Source organism: Falco rusticolus, chromosome 6 (assembly GCF_015220075.1).
Source record: "Falco rusticolus isolate bFalRus1 chromosome 6, bFalRus1.pri, whole genome shotgun sequence".
Taxonomy (NCBI): domain Eukaryota; kingdom Metazoa; phylum Chordata; class Aves; order Falconiformes; family Falconidae; genus Falco; species Falco rusticolus.
In genome coordinates this window covers 80,900,519-80,920,573 of record NC_051192.1, presented here as the reverse complement: position 1 = coordinate 80,920,573, position 20,055 = coordinate 80,900,519, and the positions used below count along the sequence as shown (strand labels likewise).

General features: G+C 39.0%; 1 protein-coding gene across 2 annotated transcripts in view; it reads left to right on the top strand.

Moving 5' to 3' along the window:
• The window catches only part of IMPG1 (interphotoreceptor matrix proteoglycan 1), a 66,733-nt gene extending 46,718 nt beyond the window's left edge, over positions 1–20,015 (top strand). The window contains exons 13-19 of one of the 2 annotated variants that reach the window (XM_037392925.1): positions 7,022–7,569; positions 8,356–8,575; positions 12,517–12,727; positions 14,626–14,802; positions 14,901–15,082; positions 15,402–15,482; positions 18,332–20,015. In XM_037392925.1, the coding sequence (XP_037248822.1) occupies positions 7,022–7,569; positions 8,356–8,575; positions 12,517–12,727; positions 14,626–14,802; positions 14,901–15,082; positions 15,402–15,433 (1,370 nt within the window). In that variant the 3' untranslated portion in view covers positions 15,434–15,482; positions 18,332–20,015. The remainder of the gene's footprint in view (positions 1–7,021; positions 7,570–8,355; positions 8,576–12,516; positions 12,728–14,625; positions 14,803–14,900; positions 15,083–15,401; positions 15,483–18,331) is intronic. The other variant, XM_037392926.1, reaches the window with a different exon arrangement.
• Positions 20,016–20,055: the final 40 nt, after the last annotated feature.

Here is a 20,055-nt window from a genome sequence, read left to right as displayed (position 1 = left end):
ATTCATATACACAGACAGAATGACATAGATTGTGCTGGCTCTTCTGGCTTAGCCTTACAGTTAAAAAGACAAACTTAATCAGTAATTATGTGCTGCAAGACATTTGTTGTGACACGTTAGGTTAATGATCCTCTTCTCTTAATTCTTTTAATCCTCATCTTACTTGTGCCCTAGTTAAAATGAAAGATCTCGAACGCAAATTTGGCACTTTATCTATTTGTTTATATACAATAGTCCTGCATCCAGGGATTTTGTTGTATTTCAGGCACCAACAAAATGTGTAAATTTGAATCCAGCTACTTGCTGTACCAGTCTGGTATTTATATCAGCAAAGCTGCCCATAAGGAGATTCTGACCCTGCATTATGGACCACTCTCTTAATTGCACACTTTTTCCTTCATTAGTTACTTTCTTCAGTCAGCATGCATGCAAATATATTCATAAACATTGTAATACTGTAACTTCTGTATACAGAACAATACCCATCAGTGGACTTGGAAAGTTTGTCTGTTGTCAATAGGAAATGTCAGTGCTTATTAAGCTCATGAATGCAATGAAATGCTGGGACCTCTTAATGCATAACCTTCTGGGCCTGCTTATTAATGCAAACCCACTAGAAAAATGTCTCATGAGAATTTGACCTTTCCCAAACAATAAATCCTTATTCATGGTCAATTAGGAGGGTTTCCCTCACTTAAAAAAAATATAAGAGGACCAACTAATTATATACCTAAAATAAAGTTGTTGAAATGGCAGTTGATTTTTTTCTGATAAGTCAAACCTTTCTATTTCACTCCCTCAGCTGGGAATAAATGCCTGCATGCAGCACACTTATTACAAAGATTTAATATAGCAATGTGCCCAGGAAATTGCCTCTTAATTTCGTGTTTACACATCTTTGCCAACAGCAGTTTAATTTTAGATATAAAACTCTCCTCAGTACAATATTTTCCTGCCTTATCCATGTAATACAAAAAAACATCTGCAGAGTTCAGTGAACATCTTTGTGGGAGGGTAAGTGGTAGCTGAGTTAGAGCTGAGTTTTTTATTGCTTTCAACATTTTTTAATTCCATGCCATTGTTTAACCTTCAATATGGTTACTCTGGGGGTATATTTGCATTCAGCGTCTTATTTTGTGCTCTGTGGATTTCCTACACCTGAATGATAGTGTTGTAGACCAAACTGTATGCTGAAACTAAATATGCTGAGATTAAGAATGTCTAAACTGTTGGTGTTTGTAGCATTAGAGGTTTCATAAAGTAATTGTCTATGTTTCTTCTAGTATTCTGCTCTAAAATTCTCATCTACAAGGCAAACTGTGTGAATTTTTACAAAATTGCTTTATGATGAACCAGTTTAAGCATATTTTATGTTCCATTTCAAAATTGTATGTGTGTATATATATATATATATATATATGCACATATAGAATCATAGAACAGTTTGGGCTGGAAGGGACTTTTAAAGGTCATCAAGTCCAACCCCCCAGCAATAAGCAGGGACATCTTCAACTAGATCAAGTTGCTCAGAGCTCCATTCAGCCTGACCTTGAATGTTTCCGGGGACTGGGCTTCTACAACCTCTCTGGGCAACCTACTCCAGTGTTTTATTACCCTCATCATTTCTTCTTTATATCTAGTCTGAAAACCAATATATATTGGGCTTATATACAAACCCAATGTTTTAAATGCAGAGGGGTTGGGTTTTTTTCATTCCATTGATCAGCAGGTTGAGGGAAGTGATTCTCCCCCTCTACTCTGCTCTCCTGAGACCCCACCTGGAGTACTGCATCCAGCTTTGGAGCCCTCAACATAAGAAGGACATGGACCTGTTGGAGCGAGTCTAGAGGAGGGCCATGAAGATGATCAGAGGGCCAAAGCAGCTCTCCTATGAAGACAGGCTGAGAGAGTTGGCATTGTTCTGCCTGGAGAAAGAAGGCTCCAGGGAGACCTAATAGCAGCCTTCCAGTACCTCACGGGGGCCTACAAGGAAGCTGGAGAGGGACTTTTTACGAGGGCATGTAGTGACAGGACAAGGGGGAATGGCTTTAAACTGAAAAGGGTAGATGTAGATTTAGATTTGATATGAGGAAGAAATTCTTTACTATGAGGGTGGTGAGGCACTGGCGCAGGCTGCCCAGAGAAGCTGTGGATGCCCCATCCCTGGGAGTGCTCAGGGCCAGGCTGGATGGGGCTTGGAGCAACCTGGCCTAGTGGAAGGTGTCCCTGCCCATGATGGGGAAGTTGGAACTAGATGATCTTTAAAGGTCCCTTCCAACCCAAACCATTCTATGATTCTATGAAATGTCTAGGTCTTCTTTGCTTCATCCATAGTTTTTAACTCCTTAGGATTGTTTTTATCAAATTCTCACATAAACAGTGGGAAAGCTTGGCAAAACAAGTTGCAAATCATTTTGCTGCTGATTTCAACATGTCACTCGTGTAGGCAAGTCTTGCAGCAGTAACGTGACATGTGTTAGTGCAACCAACAGAAGGAGTCAGTAACCCCTGGTTTTGGGACTGGTGCTGTGCTTCACAAGCACTCGGCAGCCTTGAGGTGAGCCCATTTACTTCCACCTTGCAGGGGACTAACACCACCTCTGCAGTCAGTCACTGTCTGCCTAAGCTGGAGAGACAGTGGCTGGTAAGAACTGGCAGCTTATGAAAATAGATGTTACGTGCACAGAGACCATCTTGGTATGCCCTCAAGGCATTTTAAGTGACTGCTTGTAATAAGAGGATGCCAGAAGACCTTTGTAGTGCACGTATAGACTATATATACAGACACAGCTATATGCCAAATGCATAAAGTATATGGTTATTCTGCTTCGAACTTGCTGCAATTTCAAAGTCATTTCAGTGCTTCTTTCTCCTGTAGTTATCTCTTTCTAAAATCTAATCTGCCTAACAAATACCATCACGATCATATGCTAGAGTGTATGTCGTCATGCTGAGAGAAGGTTGGTTTGTGGAGCTGCAGGTTCATCCCATGAGTAGATCATCCTGCATTAATGCCTCAGGCACTAATGCTAAGAAATCTGTTCTGAGTTCCCTTAACTAATAAGTGACTCTCACTCCTTATCAGCGTAACAAGTAACAGCAAGAGCTTTGTAAACAGAGAACGTCACTAGGCTCTTTTTTTATAATCTCTCCATATCCTTGATTACACAAGAAACACAAGGACATGACAAGAGAAAAGCATCTCAAGTTCTCAACAAAGTATTAGGGCATCAAGCTGTGGTGCAGCATTTGGTGTGACGAGCGGTGTGCACAACCCCAGGTTCCATAGCAGCAGTCTGCTATTCTTTTTTGGCTGCACTCTAGGACTGGAGGGACTAGGACTGTAGCCCTTGTATAATACTGCCAGCAGTGCAAATTACATACCAACACATAAATACCAACAAATAAAAGGACAACTGTGCTACTTTAAATAGGAATTTGCTGCACCCACTTTGTGGTCCTGTTCTGCTTCCAGACCACCCCAGTTTGGCCTTGCAGTAAAGGATAATGCAGCAGCACTTGGTCTTTTCCTGCATCCCATCCAACACAGATGCTTCATATTAGCAGTGTACTTCAGTCTTTTCCAGAATTACCAGCGCTCTAAGCTCACTTGTTATTTTGTACACTTTGGTTATGGACAGCCACCAGGGAGAGTGGGAGGGAGGTGGGAGGAGCTCAGCATGTGAAAGGCAAGGAACTATTTTATAATCTGGCAGAAAGCTTTTCCCCTAAGGGCCATAGGACTGGGCAATCCCGATCCTCAGAGTAAAGCTAAATATCCTGATCTCTGTTGCTCAGGTTTTATGCTACACAGTTCAATTGATTTCAATGAGTTCACTAATAAATATTAGATTAGATCTCAACCCTAAACATCAAACCTCAAATAGGTGAAATACAGTCTCTTACCAAGTGGGAATTTTTGTCATGTAAATAATTCTGGTTTCCAAATATTCTGCCAGTTAAAATGAGGCACTCGGGGAAGACATTTTCATGCATGCAGATGAAGGCAACAAAATTGACTATAAAAATCTGCCTTATCCAATACAGGAAAGGGATACTAAATATTGACAGAGATGAGTGATCTTCAATAACATACCGTCAGCCAGCTAGAGTTAAGGGCAAAACAGGCACGTGCTGTGGCATGTCCCTGCTCTGCAGTTGCCTCCCCTAAAACGTGGTCTCTGGAAAACCTTGGCAGCACCCAGCCCCTAGTGATTTGTTCCAATATGTCAAAGTATTACAAAATGTCCATAATCATCAGCTGTCCAAGACAATTTAGGAACTGTCTTTGATGGCTGTTCTACTTAAAACTGCAAGATAACAGAGGAATCCTGCAAGAACATGTAACAGTAACTAATAACCTGGTCTTCAAAAGAGGGGGAGCATCCTGCAAGGTAATTGCCTTACAAACTTGCAGTATTTTGTCCATCCAGAAAGTAGCAAATGTGGAAGGTGCCCTTTCCCTGATTACCCTTGTCAGAGTAGTCCATACCTTGTTTCTCGAATGCTTTTTCGTGCATAGCTATGAGAACATGCACTGCTGCTGTGATAAACTCTGCTCTAGCAAGAATTTGCCTGACATTTCTCAGCACCTTGCTGAAATACAATTTAACATGTTACTCAATACCTGTTAAAAAAAGTCTTAAAATGCATTGTGCTTTCAGACGGCTTTATTTGTAACAGAATAACATGCACTAGGGATTGATGTAGTGACTGCATAAATAAGCAGATGCAGTAATGATCTTTCAGCATATCCAGGTTATGTTTGGAAATTATTTCTAGAAGTTCACTTCCCTGAAGAACAGACCAAAAAAAAAAAATCTAGTGCTTCCCTTAGCCAAGGCATGCAAAACACTTGTAAGGAACGAAAAACCTTTGAACCGAGAATGAGAGGGATGCTCCAGTAACACCATGTTACTGGTATCCCAGAGTAAAATTCACTGATCCTTCTTCACCAGAGCCAGAACCACACCGCCCTTCTGGCAGTGTCAAACCATGACACAATGGAAAGTGTTTCCCTTTTTCAGAAAACTTTAATAGTCCTTAGTCCAATACTTGAGCACCTCAGAGAAATCACAGAAATCACTGGACCTCAATAATGCTACAAAGAACTAAGAGGTTGATTTAAGTAGCAGAAATTATGACAGGAGGAAACCAGGCATCTTACATAAATTTGCTATGTTCTGAAGTCAACAGAATGATAATAGGTACTTCAAAAGATCCAGCATATGTTTGGATGGTTTTCTTCAAGTGAGATAAATGTCTCTCTTGACTAAAAAGGGAACAAAGATGGCTGGCTTAAAGGATGCATCTCGCTTTTAAATGCCTCCTAGAAGTGAGAGCAATACTACCCAAAGGCATATTCCTAAGGCTTCTAAGAAGATTGAAGCAGAACCAAAAAGTAAAACTAGCTCTCTCACAGCCTGCTCCAATAATTTAAACACTGCTTGGTCTATTATGTGTTTTATTACTCTTGATACTATTTAGTATTTTATATCTTATTTTTTAATATTATAATATTCATTATTTTTATATTATTAACTTATTTTATTAGCATGCATTTTATTTATCTCTTTACACTACTATCACTGAATCATCATATCTGTACTACAACATACATAATTAAACAAATACTAAAGGGGGGGAGGAATATATGTAGCAGCTCTTAACATAAGTCTATGCAAAGTGGTAACCAGATGGAAGAAGATTTTTTTCAAGCATCTAATTCTAGTAAAACCACATACGTGCCTTAGAAGAATTCTTCGCTAGTTTAAGAAGTGTGGCCCCAAGAATGGGGCTATATAGAAAATAATCCACATTAGATCAAGGCATTGTATCTGCAGAGGGGAAGCACACAGCTAGTACATGCCGTTAAATTAACAGTGTCAAGAAAATAGCTATCTCTTATTAAGATTGTCCTTGTTGAAAAATGTACATTTGTTCCACAAACCAGCAATACAATAAGCAGAAGATTGGGCTGCATACATTTAGAAGCAAGGAAACAGAAAGGGACGCAAAGACCATTCACGGGCAACTCCTATGCCATGGACAGAATAGTTGCCACCTTCTTCAGTCCATGTTACGCCCAATGCAAAACTGCGCTCTGCTTTAGGACTTTCCTTGGCCACTGGGAGGAAATTAGTGCGTAGGGAATAGAAGAGTTCATTAGTTGGAGAAAAACTTCTTTCCTATCGGCTGATAAGTGGTTTTGCTTGCAGGGGGCATGTCCCACATGAAGGACCCACATATGTATATCACTGGAAAAGGACAAAGTTGTCAGTTTGGGTAGATGTCTGTTCCTTGGAGGCCATCACTTGCTGTGAAGGCATGGTGCTCAGGTAGCTGCAAGCCAAATTCAGAGTCTCATTCATCATGCTTTAGATTTGGATTTCAGTTACAGCTATCACACAGCCTAGACATGTGCCAAGCCCCAGTGGGGACCTCATAAAAGTTCAGCATCTGGATCGAATGGCTGCTTCAGGTGCAACAGATGATTTCTTAAGGCTTGAATTTGCTTTCACTTGGTGCAGTTATCTTTGGAGTAAATTGACGGTTTGCATCTGAAGAGGCTGTACTGTTTTTTGTAACCACATTTTAGGATTACCAGCAAATAATAGCTGTAACCTCTCACAAAGGGGAACAGAATGACTCTAGCTTACAACTGATCTGAACAGACAGCTTAAAGCTGCAATCTACTCTTTCAGTCAATACAAACTGACATTGTGATTATGTGCCTTCAAAACGAGAATGCACTTTGGAATGGCTCAGGAAATATTTACCAAGTGTAACTCTTATATAAACACAGCACCCACAGAAATCTCATCACTCAAACATGTGGATGAGGTGGTTGATTCCAGTACTTCTTTGGTGATGGAAATAATATTTTCAAGTTTAGATAGTGTTAAATCTTGTTTTTAAAGATGTTTCAGTGGAAATACAACAAGAATATTGTTTCCATGCTTGATGTTTGTTATGCTTGCTTTTCAAAATAGCTATTTGTTTTACCCCTGTTTTTCTGCAGCAATTAAGATCATGGATGAACCAGAATCATCAGGCGATGACATTTTGGTTACAGAAAGCACTTACGAAACATTGCCTTTCTTTATTGGTTCGAGCAATCTCTCTACCACACCGCCTGAAGATGTTATTACAGATATGCTACCGTCAGCACCAATGCCTGCAGCAACCAGCCCATCCTACAGCCACACTGAGATCATCAAGCAGTCCCTTGAGGTACTGGATTCCTCAGTGCCTGCATCTGAGAGCGTTCCTCCCGATGGCGCTGAGACAGGAGTGCAGGACATTGCTGCCGAGTTAGACCACGTTGTGATGAGCACAGCAGCGCTAGATGAAGTGGAGCACGGCAGCGGTTATATCTCTGAGCCTGCAGAAGCCACCCCAGCTCCTACGCCGAAGTATGTAACTACCAGCTCCATGACAACCGCGGCCAAAGGCAAAGAGCTAGTGGTTTTCTTCAGCCTGAGGGTAACCAACATGCACTTTTCAGATGACCTCTTCAACAGGAGCTCGCTGGAATACAAAGCACTAGAACAACAGTTCATGCAATTGGTGGGTGAAAAATCAACATGAACACCACATGCAATAATCAGGCACAGTTTAAAGAAATACACTGAAGAGCGCGGTATTTTAACAATATCAGACCCTACTACAATTCAGTCTAATAAGTTGTATTTTTAAAGGATCCATAAGCCTGGCATGCTCTCGGGGTACGAAGAAAGAGTTTATGAAGCCAGTGATGGGAGTTTTTACTTATTCAAGAGACTCCAGATATACACCTGGCATGTAGTTTATTTGCCTTTTTCTTAGATTCACGTCAACAGTATAGCAGTGCTGAATACATCCGAGGCTTGTGTCTACATGCTAGATTTAAAATTAGGCCTTTTAAACTATATAATAGCTTAGTAAGGGGAATGTGATTAGATATGGATTTTCTCTACGGGTACAATAGGGCAGCAGGTCAGCTCAGTAACATGCCGATTATGCTATGCTCTAACCTGCCTGGATTGAACATTTGAAAATAATTAAAGTTGGCTCTTGAGTAAGGTGATTTTTTTCTCTTCCAGATGAATAAACTCCCCAGCTGCTGTGCATTTCATTACAGGGAAAATTGCTGCCCATCCATCTCAATACATTATACAGAAATATGCAAGAGTCCAGAAGAAGATAGTGCTAAACAGAAAAATGAATTTGGTGGTGGAGTTTAACAATTGTATTAAATTCAAAGACATAAGTGTGTGGTGTGTGTACTTGATAATGAAAAGTGACTATAAGAGAAATCAATAGCAGGTAGACATTGACAGTAAGTTAAAATAAAGGCAAATTTGTGTTTTTCAGCTACTTCCATACCTCCAGTCCAACCTTACAGGTTTTAAGCACCTGGAAATACTTAACTTCAGGAACGGAAGTGTGATTGTGAATAGCAAAATGAAATTTGCCAGGACAGTGCCATACAATATCACAGAAGCAGTACACTGCGTTTTGGAAGATTTTTGTGATGCTGCAGCTCAACGCCTCAATTTAGAGATTGACAGCTATTCCCTGGATATTGAGCCAGGTAAGATTGCATTACTAGTGTATGTGCAAAATCAAAACCAAGCAGATAATCTTTTCCAGACTGCTAGAGCTTCAGAAGTATTGCTGTTTTGGAAATAACTATATTAGCAATAGCCTCCCAATGAGCAGAAGTAATAAGAAAAAAGAAGATCATAGAATCATAGAATTGTTTAGGTTAGAAAAGACCTTTAAGATCATCAAGTCCAACCGTTAACCCAGCACTGCTAAGTCCACCACTAAACCATGTCCCTAAGTGCCACATCTACACGTCTTTCAAATACCTCCAGGGATGGTGACTCAACCACCTCCCTAGGCAGCCTGTCCCAATGTTTGACAACCCTTTCAGGGCAGAAATTTTTCCTAATGTCCAATGTTGCAAATTACGTTGCAGACATATTTTCACACTATAATGAAATGCTGGGTGGAAGTGTTGGTCTGTGCATGTACACCTACTGCTTTTCAGAGACGAATATAGTGAACTTAAAACCCATTCTAGAATAAGGGCTGAACAAAGACAGGTGTAAAGAATGCTCATGTGCCGTTTACAGGAGTGACTTAGGCAAATTGTGCACCCAAGTACGTAAATATAGTTTCTGATAATTTTTGCAATGCTGTAAGCAAACCATAGTTTAGAGCTTCATTAAATCTTTTTTTAAAGGGCTACAGATTTCAGGACTGAAGGAGGCAATTTCTAGGAATAATTTGATTCTACAGCTACTCACTGACCACAGCATGGCTATATGTAGCACTCCATAGATTTGTAATTACAGAATCCTTTCTGGATTAATACCTTTCAAATAAACCTTTGTCTGTTAAACAGTAAAAAGACAGTAATACATCTGGATGGTATTGTAACATCAGAAGCTTAGAGTTTTCAAAATCTACATTGTTTTATAAAATTGAAGCCTAGATCTATTTTCAGGTTCTGGTAACTGTTTCAGAGCCAAATTTAATTTCATTGGCATGGAGAAGAACAATACTGATTTGGTTCAGCTGCCTTTTTATGTACATAACTGACAATTCCAGAACAAAAATCCATTTGCAATTTATGCAGGCAGTTCCTATTCTGTTTTCATTTCACATACCTTCTCGTGGCCACTAAAAGCAGAGATAGTGGGTGGTCAAGAAAGTTAACAAAATCGCAGTGTTCAAACTATCAAATACTGACATGAAATACTGATATTTTGCTGAATAAAGTATTAAATGAGTTCCCTGGAAAGAGTGAACTTTGGACCACTATACCTTGTCTGCTTTGCTAGTAAATTTTTGATAAATAAAAATTAAAATGGTAAAGTTGCTAAAACGCAAACACAGAAAAATTTAAAAATCTTTCATTGTCATCCATATCAGCTGCTTTACTGATGTGGTATTTCAACATTAATTCAAGAAAACAGTGTCACAATGAGTTTGTTAATGGGGCTGTTCTTTCAAGGCTTATGAGCAGTAATAAAATGTCAAAATAGAAGAAATTATGTTTAGAAAGCCAGTGTATTCCCAAGCAGTTGTTTCAAAGCCCGACGGTCTTTTCACTTGAGGGAAAAAAACCACAACAATAAAAAACCACAACAAACCAAAAAAAACCAAAAAAAAAAACCCCACAACAAACCAAAAACCAACAAAAGAACCCCAATCTGTTTAGAAAATTAAGATAATTAAGCAAATTTCTATTCGTTGTGAAAGTAAGAGCCATCTAGTGGTAATGATGTTATACCAAATTGAAACACTGATGGGAACTGACAGTCCAAAATATATACCAAGGTTCAGCAGCTGCAAAGGGTTGACTGCATTGATCATAAGTAATACCATAAAGAATAACATGGCAGGCTTTTAAAAATACCTGCTTGCATTATTTTTGTAATCTAAACAAAGTGAAAATACAGCAAAGATGACAAAGTATGGCAGGTAATTAGCCCAACACTTTAAGGAAAGTGAGACCACATTGTGCAAACTTACAAAAAATGACACTAACACAGCAAAATATTCATGCCAAGCTCTGCTTGTCAAACAGAAATGTGCCAAGACCTTCTAGCTTCTGAAAACTGCACACAACCCTGGGTAATGCTTAGACGGAGCCTGTCTCTCCTAACTAGTGACGTACGGAATTAAACTCTCTAACTCAAAAGTTATAAAGTAGGTATGTTTATTGCGCGCAGATGCACGGAGGATCCCTCCACCACAAGCGCGCATGTCCGAAGTGACGAACCATCTCATATTTATACAATAAAACAAATGAATGTTCAACTGACGCCTATACATATTCGTTACCTAAACCGCTTACTCTCGCTTCTTATGTTAATTAGCTTATCAGTCCTTTGCCTGGAATGTGGTGGTCTTGCAGGTTTGCAGCTAATTCATGTCCTTGTCGACCATCCGGTTTTCTTTAGCGAGGAGATTTAGTGCTCCCTCTAGATAACACTGGAATGTTTCTCATCCTTTTTTATAAATAGCCCCTTTGTTAGAGGAAGAAGAGTAGGTATTTCCTTAAAGCTGTATGGTTACGTGACCAGACACCACACCCATGACCAGTCACCATACCTACATTCCTTGAGCAGACACATACAATCACAATCGATGTTTATTCTCCCTATTTCACACTATTTCTTCATATCACTAGCAGTATCAGTCTTTCTTTCCACGGATAGAAAGGTAAACTGTGACCATCAAAACTGGGGAGAGACTTGCAGGAGAACATGCAGTTAATGCAGCTGTTACTGTTTTAATCAAGTACTCAATCATACAAACTCCTTTATTAACCGTTTTTCCTTTGGAAGCGTTCTGGTTTTGCTTGGAGTGCAATTCTGTGTGGGGTAAGAAAAGAATCAGTAAGAATCCCCTTTTGATTTGCCAGCTCATTTTGTTTCGTTAGAGACTAAACTTTGTAATTCCTAATCAGTCGTATCAATGACTAGGGCAAAGTACTTGGAATATATATATATATATAATTTTACAGATAACCAAAGGTTTGCCTGACAATAAAGTTACTTGTATTTTATTGTATTACTTTGATGCCCAGTTGTTAGAGTTTACATGTACATATATTTGCAGCCCAGGAGCAAAGTATATCCCAACATCTTTATGCTGGGCTTTACCACGCAGTGCGCAGGAAAATGACAAGGTCGGTGGTGCAGCCCTCCCCCTCCTCATCCCATCAGCCCAAGCTGGGCTGAGCACCACGTTAAAATGACTCCTGGGTCTTTTTTTCACATTTCTAGTAAGAAGCAGAGAATGGGAAAAGAGTGGACTTGTGTGACAGCTGAACTCAGGACTTTAAGCTCTCTCTGATTTGAGCCTTCCTGTCAACATCAGCGGGCTTATTTCCCCTTAATCTCACAGAGGCATCCCTTATTAATATCTAAAAAAAAAAAAAAAAAAAATTTAAAAAAAAACCCAGCAAGTTTTCCCAAGGCTAACACATCACCTAAAAAAAAAAAAAAAAAAAAAAAAAAAAAGACCTGCAAGCACATATTTTCTCTAGATCATGCCAGTATTTCTGGGCTGCAGTCTTCATAGTACTGTGCAATATTCAATAATCTAACTCCCTACCCTTGTCATGTCCTCAATTATGTGTTTAAGATCATTACAGCTGAAACGATTTCTTACACATACATAAGACTGTAACAGTATCCATGAGTATAAAACTAGCACTTACAGTAAAAAAAGGGACAACAATATCCAAATGTGAAAATTCTTGTCAGTGAGATGAAAGTGAAGTCACAACTTAATAGTGATGAGGTAGACAAATGTAGAAGTAAATATAAGCTCGCATGCTTGCTGTGTTATCTCCAGAAAGAAGGACCCGTGTCTTTTCATGCTAGATGACATCCTCCTATTAAACGCACAAATAGCAGGCTAGTAAATGTGAATTGTTTTCTCTAGCTGACACAAAGCCTGCCAAGTTACTTTCGGTAATGCATGAATTAACGATTTACGCATCGTTTACAGCCGATCAGGCAGACCAATGCAAATTCATGGCATGTGATGAGTTTTCCGAGTGCATAATGAACGAGTGGACAAAAGAGGCTGACTGCCTTTGTAAACCTGGTTATGCAAGCCGAGACGGATCACCCTGTCGGAGCCTGTGTGAGTCTGAACCACATCTTTGCGTCAATGGTGGGAAATGCGAGTTAGTTCCAGGAAGAGGAGCTGTCTGCAGGTAAATAAATGGTGCTTAAGATGAATGCTGCTAACAGACCCCTGATATGCCTATTGCATGAACAAGTAGGGCTGAGTATATACTTTTCAACAGCATAAACTATGCTAACAAGCCAAGACCTCAATATTCAGACACTTTAATCTACATTGCAATACCCTTCTTTAGTATAAATAGTCTCACTGTGGATAAATCCGTTTCTGCCTGTTAGTACACACAGAGCATCATGATCTATTTATTTTTTAGAGACGCTTTAGAAATTTATTAGAAATTCAGCATCATTGGCAGAGATGACACGTACAAAACCATGCGCTCTTTTCAGATTTCCAAATACATTTTGGAGAAATGAAAAAACACATTCACAGTTTTACCGTGGGTTACATAGTAGTATTTTAAGAAATTGCATTTTTCTAAGATTATTAAAAAGGAAATCTATATTCTTATAAACATACCTATGAGCACTATTCTGATTCTCGACCACCCAACAAAGCACATGAAGGCTGAAGCTGCTTTCAGGGCTTTCTGGGAAAGACTTGAAGATTAGCAGCTCCTCCTAACTGCAAACACACTCCGTAAGGATTTTTACATGAAATTATGTTAAGCACATATTCAGAACTACCACAGTACTGGAACATATTAATTCGCTTTTAAAAGTATCAAATTTCACCTCATGGTAAGACTTGACTACCCAGAGCACTGTGAAACTGTATACTAGACTGGCACATGGTACTTGACCAGCCACGTGTACAAGCAGCAGACAAGTTATAATTTTTGCTCTTAGTATTACTTGCTCTTAGTTTATTCACCCCTAATACTGACATTACAACGTTAACAATATGTCCTTTAGTGTACTTCGGACTGATGTCAAAAAATAAGACTACTGAGGAAAATTACTCATATGATAATTTCACTGTAACAACATAACTGCTGTTACTCATTTTCTGCAGCGGGCATCGCAGAAATGATAACGCAAGATTATATTGAATTCACCACAGGTACTGCTAAATTTCTGACTTGCAAAGCCATAGCAGTGCAGCTGCGGTATTTTGTATTGGAAATCAGCCTGCGAGCTAAGGAGGTCGGTCCTCTTCGAAACTTTACTGAAGTAGAAAAGGGTATAGCCTACTCGAAGACCAAAGCATGAGGGAAAAAAACACCTCTCTCTTTCAGAAAAGCTCTGATTTGATGTACAGTTACCACCAAACCATAATTTGGAATGATAAAAGTATTAAAAATAATAAATGAAACTCTGAATTATAGCAAGGTACGAACAAGCTTACCACAAGTCTCAGACTGACAGTGTGTGCAAACTTGCAGAGTCTGCAGAGAGAAAATGATGCCCTATTATTTGCTTCAGTCAAGCGCTCCTTTTGCTTGTGAATTTACTCAGAACCACGCTAGTTTTTCCACTGACTGGAACCCTGGTGTTCTTATGTAGAATAGGGCCATCTTCTCCTTTGTTTAAACTGAGCTATTTGTAGTAGAATTCTTATTTCAAACCTCACTACTCAGACTGAAATCACCAATGAACAGAACATCGGCTTCAAAGAAGTATTTAGATATTTCTCTAAAACACACCTGAACTTGTAAGGTTCTAAGCCACAAATATTATTTCATCTTCACCCGTGGGGCTAGAAATTTGCCAGACATGTTCCAAATGCATCATGTCCTTAAAATCTGGAGGTTGGCAAAGAAAATATCGGTGTCTTTTTATATAACATTCACTCTCACGAATCTAAGAATATTATCTTTCCTCTATTATCAATCACGTTTTTTCATACATAACAATTAATTGTATTGGGAGTACTGTCCTTATATTTAATTGCAGATTTTCCTTTGAGGTACTCTATATTTTCTGCCTTCAAGTTCTGTACATTATCCTCTTCTTCTCCCTATTTTAGATGCCCGGTACGTAGACACGAGCTTTACCAAGGACAGCGCTGTGCAAAATTTGCTCCAGAACCCATACAACCCTTCATTTTTAAACCTCTCCTACTTGGCTTACTAAGCCTTGTTTTTCTTTTCATCATTTTAATTTTTAAGTTAAGAAGAAAAAGCAAAAGAAACTCTAATCTGCAGTAAGCTGCTCACAATCTTTTTCTTCACATTTCAAAATATTCCTTTTTTTCTTTTGCAATTTAAAAACTTACCTAAACAAAAATGTTCTGCATTGTAGAAGTGCTACTCTCAACAGCTGCAATTCAGAAAATGCTGTAAGGATTAACCCTGTTTTTGAACATGATGAACCGATAACTAGCTTTTGTCAAACGGCTTGCAGTGTAAGTGCTTGTGTCAGTTCCACAGAGATCATTGATCACGAAGCATTACACGAACTTGAAAACACAATTCAGCATGGAGGTAAAATGCATGGAAATCCTTTTTTTACCCCTCAACATACAGCCCCACCTCACATAACAGGTCCATCTTCATGTATTAATCCTACAACTAAATCACATTTGATTCTAACCACTTGCTTGGCTATTTCAGAACTAAAAATACTAATTAATTTATTTGCTTTCCACATTTACTGCTGTGTAGGTTTCATAAACAGGACTGTTAGAACTGCTTTTCTTACAGCTCTCTTGCATGGCTTTGGTGGTCCCTCCTATCTGAGTGCCTTTTGTGCTTTAGTGAAATAATTAATCTGGTGTTTTGATTTCTTTTTTAAATGTTGTAGGTCACCAGACCAGTTCACAAAGCCAAGACTGACAAGTTAGTCTCCGAAATTAATTTCCAGCATCAGCCAGACAAAACCAAGGTTTGTGACTACTTTCGAGAACTTTAAATGATGTTTGCAATTAGTATTTTACACCCATCTTAAAGAAATGTGTCTGTGGGTAATTGTAGAGCAATAAACAATAACTTCCATTGCAGCTGATCTACTTAAAATTACTGCTTACAAAAACACTAAATATTTTATGAACGGAATAAAATGGCACATCTGTGGGAGAAAACCAGGCCTGCATCATCTAGACTCTACTTGAATTGTCAAAAGTATATTGTCAGAGCTTTTCTCAAAATCTAGTCAAGGGAATAAATTTAGTGAGAAGTGAGGCAACCACAAATGGGTTTAAGAAAAGCTAGGTGCTTTGGGCCACTTTTAACCATTACTTAAGTTTAAAATGAGCCCTAGTGTTGAACACATTTTTAATCATTTGGAAAAATTCGATAGAGGAAGAAAAACGTACGTAGAACAAACACAGCTTTTGTTAGCTGAAACTAAGAGCACCACTTCCATAACACAAGGTGGAAAACACCTTACAGGCTAGGATTTTTAACACAGAATATGGCATCTGAACTGAATTTTCAGAAGGGGGTGGATACTGAGGATTCTTATGCCAAATTGAAAATTCCAGTCTTTCAATTCCAATTTGCAATGTGTAATGGCAGCAGTGACAGCTTTTTAGGACATATTATCTCCAGTAGTTACAGGTCTTATTTCTAAAGGCATATATGAAAATAAGCATAAAATTCCAGTAGAAGCCAAAATAACCTTTGGTTTCCTTGGAAGCATGAAAAATGTCTCCAGTTTAGTTTAGGGTCACTACACGGAAAATGATTGCAAAATCAGAAGGGTTTCCTTTGGTTGGGGTTTTACCCAATTAGTCATCCAGGTACTAACAAACAACATTTCATGTTCAGGAGAAGAACTTGCTCTTCCTTCTGAGTTCAGTAGAAAACACAAGTTATTGCAGGCAGCTGAAAACCCCAGCTGCCTCTCTACATGGTCAGGTCTCTGGGAACTTGGTGTGCCTTGGTCCACAAGTAGTGCAATACGAGTGACAAAATGACTGGGGCAGTCACCTTTCTGTGGGCTATGGCAGAATGCAACAATGAGCTGGAGTTTACGCATTCAAGCCCATCAGCTCATTCAGACTGAGGCACAAGGCCAACAAGTCCACATTCAGTTGGCCTACCGCGCTTGACAGTCAAACATGCCCGAGTTTCCAAAATGATGCGACGCTCTGCTGCCCACCTCCCCCACACAGGTGCTCTCTGTGGCTTTGAGATGAAAGCTGAAGACACAACCTCATTCAAAACGCAACTTTTGTAACACCTGCTGCCCCTGTTAGTGACCGCGCTGACTGTTCCCTCTTCTGTGAAAAAGGTGCTGAGAAATAAAGCACACAGCTTGACGTAAGACCCTCACAGCTGAAAAGCAACCTGTGAAATCCGTTATTTTTCAGTTGATCTAATGGATGCTAACCTATAAACATCATTTATTTGTGCTAGTACATGGCATGGCTGAGTGGGCTTCTTTTTCAAGATGTTATCTGGCAAAATTCAGTAATGGATCTAACCCTTGGGTGGGGGTGGGGTGGGGTGGGGGTGCAGGGAACGGATCTCCTCTAAAGATTCTTCACAAACTTTTCTAATCTTTCAAAAGAACTGTACTGCAACAAATACCACAGAAAATTGGTTTTAACAAATTTAGATAAAACAGTACAGCAGGGGTCTTCAAACTTTTTAACCAGAGGGCCGGCACGGATGAAGTGGCAGCAGGCCATCTGCGGCTGCTTGGTTTCCCCCCCAACCCCCCACGGGGGGGGTCTGTAAATACCGGGGGCCGGACTGAGGACCCTGGGGGGCCATACCCGGCCCATGTGCCGTAGTTTGAGGACCCCTGCCTTACAGAATCCAGAAATATTTGACACAAAATAGCCCAGAAACATTGGAAACGTAGCACTGGGTAAGAGGATGGTAGAATAATTTGTTTCATAAAGCTGAATGTAATTGGTATGGACAAAGACTGCTACATTTGATGTAATTCGAATGAAGCCTAAAAGTCATTATCAAATATTCCCAAGATATATGTAAAATGCATCATTCTTTGCTCATCAAAACCAGTAACTAACACACAGCATGATCCTCTGAAAAACTGACTCTCAACCACCAAGCAAGATAACTGACATTAAATCTGAAGCAAAAAACGAAACTGCCATTTGTTTCATCCTCACGTCAGTCACTTGGATCATCAAGCAAACAGTATTTTGGATTAAACCAACAGAACAATACAAGCTAGCCTGTTAGATCTCCTCCACCAATATCAGAGATTTAGTGCTTCATTACCAGGATCACAGAGGAAAGAACACCTAAAATACCACACAGAGATGGAAGTGGTGTGCTCTTAGTTTGAGAATGCCAGGCGTCGGGTTTTATACGTTCACAAGTTCGCATGGCACAGCTGCCACACTTACACTTAAAACTATGCATAGAAGCTGAACATCCCAAAGATCATTTTATCCCAGGTCTGCTGTGTGACGCTTGTAGATACTTTAGATATGACTTCTTTTCTAGCACACCGCACTGTAATTATTTTAGTCAAAAACATGGTCTTCAGATTATGATGGTATCAGCGGTACTTGCTTGTTATTTCACACAGAAGCACAGCACTGTTACACCACGAAGGAAAAATAATAACTTTACTCTGAACTCAGTAACTTAGTATGTAAAAAATAACTTCAGGATTAACTCAGTTCTTCTTACAATGACCTGGACATTATCTCAACAGATTTTAGTGAGGCCTTGCCTATTAGCAGTAGATAAATAATGCATTTTCAAATTCACAAAAGCTATTCAAATGTCTTATGAGAGTTTCTCTTACAGGTACTCAAAAAAGGAGGTCTTCATTATCCAAGACTGGACTTCAGGTTGATGATGCATATGGAAAATATTCAAGGATTTCTAAGGATATAACATTTCAGCTTTAAAAACAGTACACATTAAAAAAAAAATGTTTTATTAAATAAGAACAAGCTGACCATATCTAAAGTTTGCCTAGTAAGAAGTCACCAGTGTTAAGATGCTTGCATTAAGCATCCAGTGCTTACACACCTGAACTGTATTTTTATTTAAGGGCTGAGTGCTAGAAATAGATTTTGCTGACAAGTGACTTTTTTCCAATATTGTATGTCGTAACCATTCCGATAAAAATGTCAGGGAAACTTTATCACATTCCTCTACCTTTTTATGAACCTTCCTTACACACACTCCTGTGACTGGCAGACACGGAAATAAGACCTGTCATTGACCAAAGGCCACATTAAAAGCATTTGGGAACGTTTTCATTCTCTCCCTGCAATGCTCACATTGCAAACCACACAGAAGCTGGGATTATTTTTTTTTAACCGTTTCTATGAACATCAGATTCCTATTTTTCTGCTAGCAAACACATTATGTACACATATGTACACATACACTTCACTGCTTAACTTCTGGTTAAACTGCCAGGTTATCCCAAAACTTCAGACCTTTTGCTGAGGCACAATACCTGCAGTTTCATCTTTTTAGAACATGAGATTTAGGTTCACGAGCACCCCCCGAGGCAAGCAGGTTACAGTCTTGCCCGTAAGTGCGTACACTTTAAACTCAACATACACACAAACAATTTTTAGAGGTTATTATTAGTGTTTGTAGAAATCTAAGCAGACAATGGGTGGCCATTAAGTATTTAATAGGCTTAAGAGTTCATGCCCTATGGATCCACAATCCTGATTCAGGTATGAGCATTACTTTACCTTGAACATCTTTTTCTTGAGTATATCTCCATCTATATGCTGCACCTGTGTATCATATCCAGGCACTGTTTGTTGCTCGGTGCATATCGCAAGTTGTACTTACAGCTCAAACTGAGCTTCTGCAACATTCACGACTACGCTGGACGACAGCTCCTCATTCAGATGTGAAACTCTCATGTATTCAGGACAGTAGCTGGTTTTAGTGACAATTCTTTTTACTTTGTACCACACAGTTACCACAGCGAAGACCGAACTTTAGTTTACCTTATTACGTACACTCAAAAGAACTGTTTATGAATTCCAAACAATTAACTGCACAGATTTGCCTGCAGAACCACCAAAACTGGTGATTGTGTACAAATGAAGGCAATGCACCAAGAATACAAGGTTGAGTTTTTACAGCTGAAAAAGTATTTTTACTTAATTTAACTAGGAAAAAAAAATATAAAAAAGAAACCTAAGATGTGGTTTTATAACACTTCAGAATAAAACTCTACTTTAAAAGTACTTCTTGCAGGGCACCAGAAGTCACCCCTGCCAACAAATGTTAGCTTTTCACTATTGCTCATGTAAGTTAAGAATGCATTAAGAATGCTGACAGCATTCATTTTTTCCATTACAAATGTATTTTTGTATGTGTTTAGTACATTTCAATTCATGCTAGTTATCAATAATCAGATTAAAAAATAAGTGATTTTAAAATGTGTATTTTAATAATGATTATTCATTATTGTATTTATCACTCTCAACTATTAATTACCAAATATATTTGCTGGACGTAAGCCTTTTGTATTTCAATAAAATATAATAAAA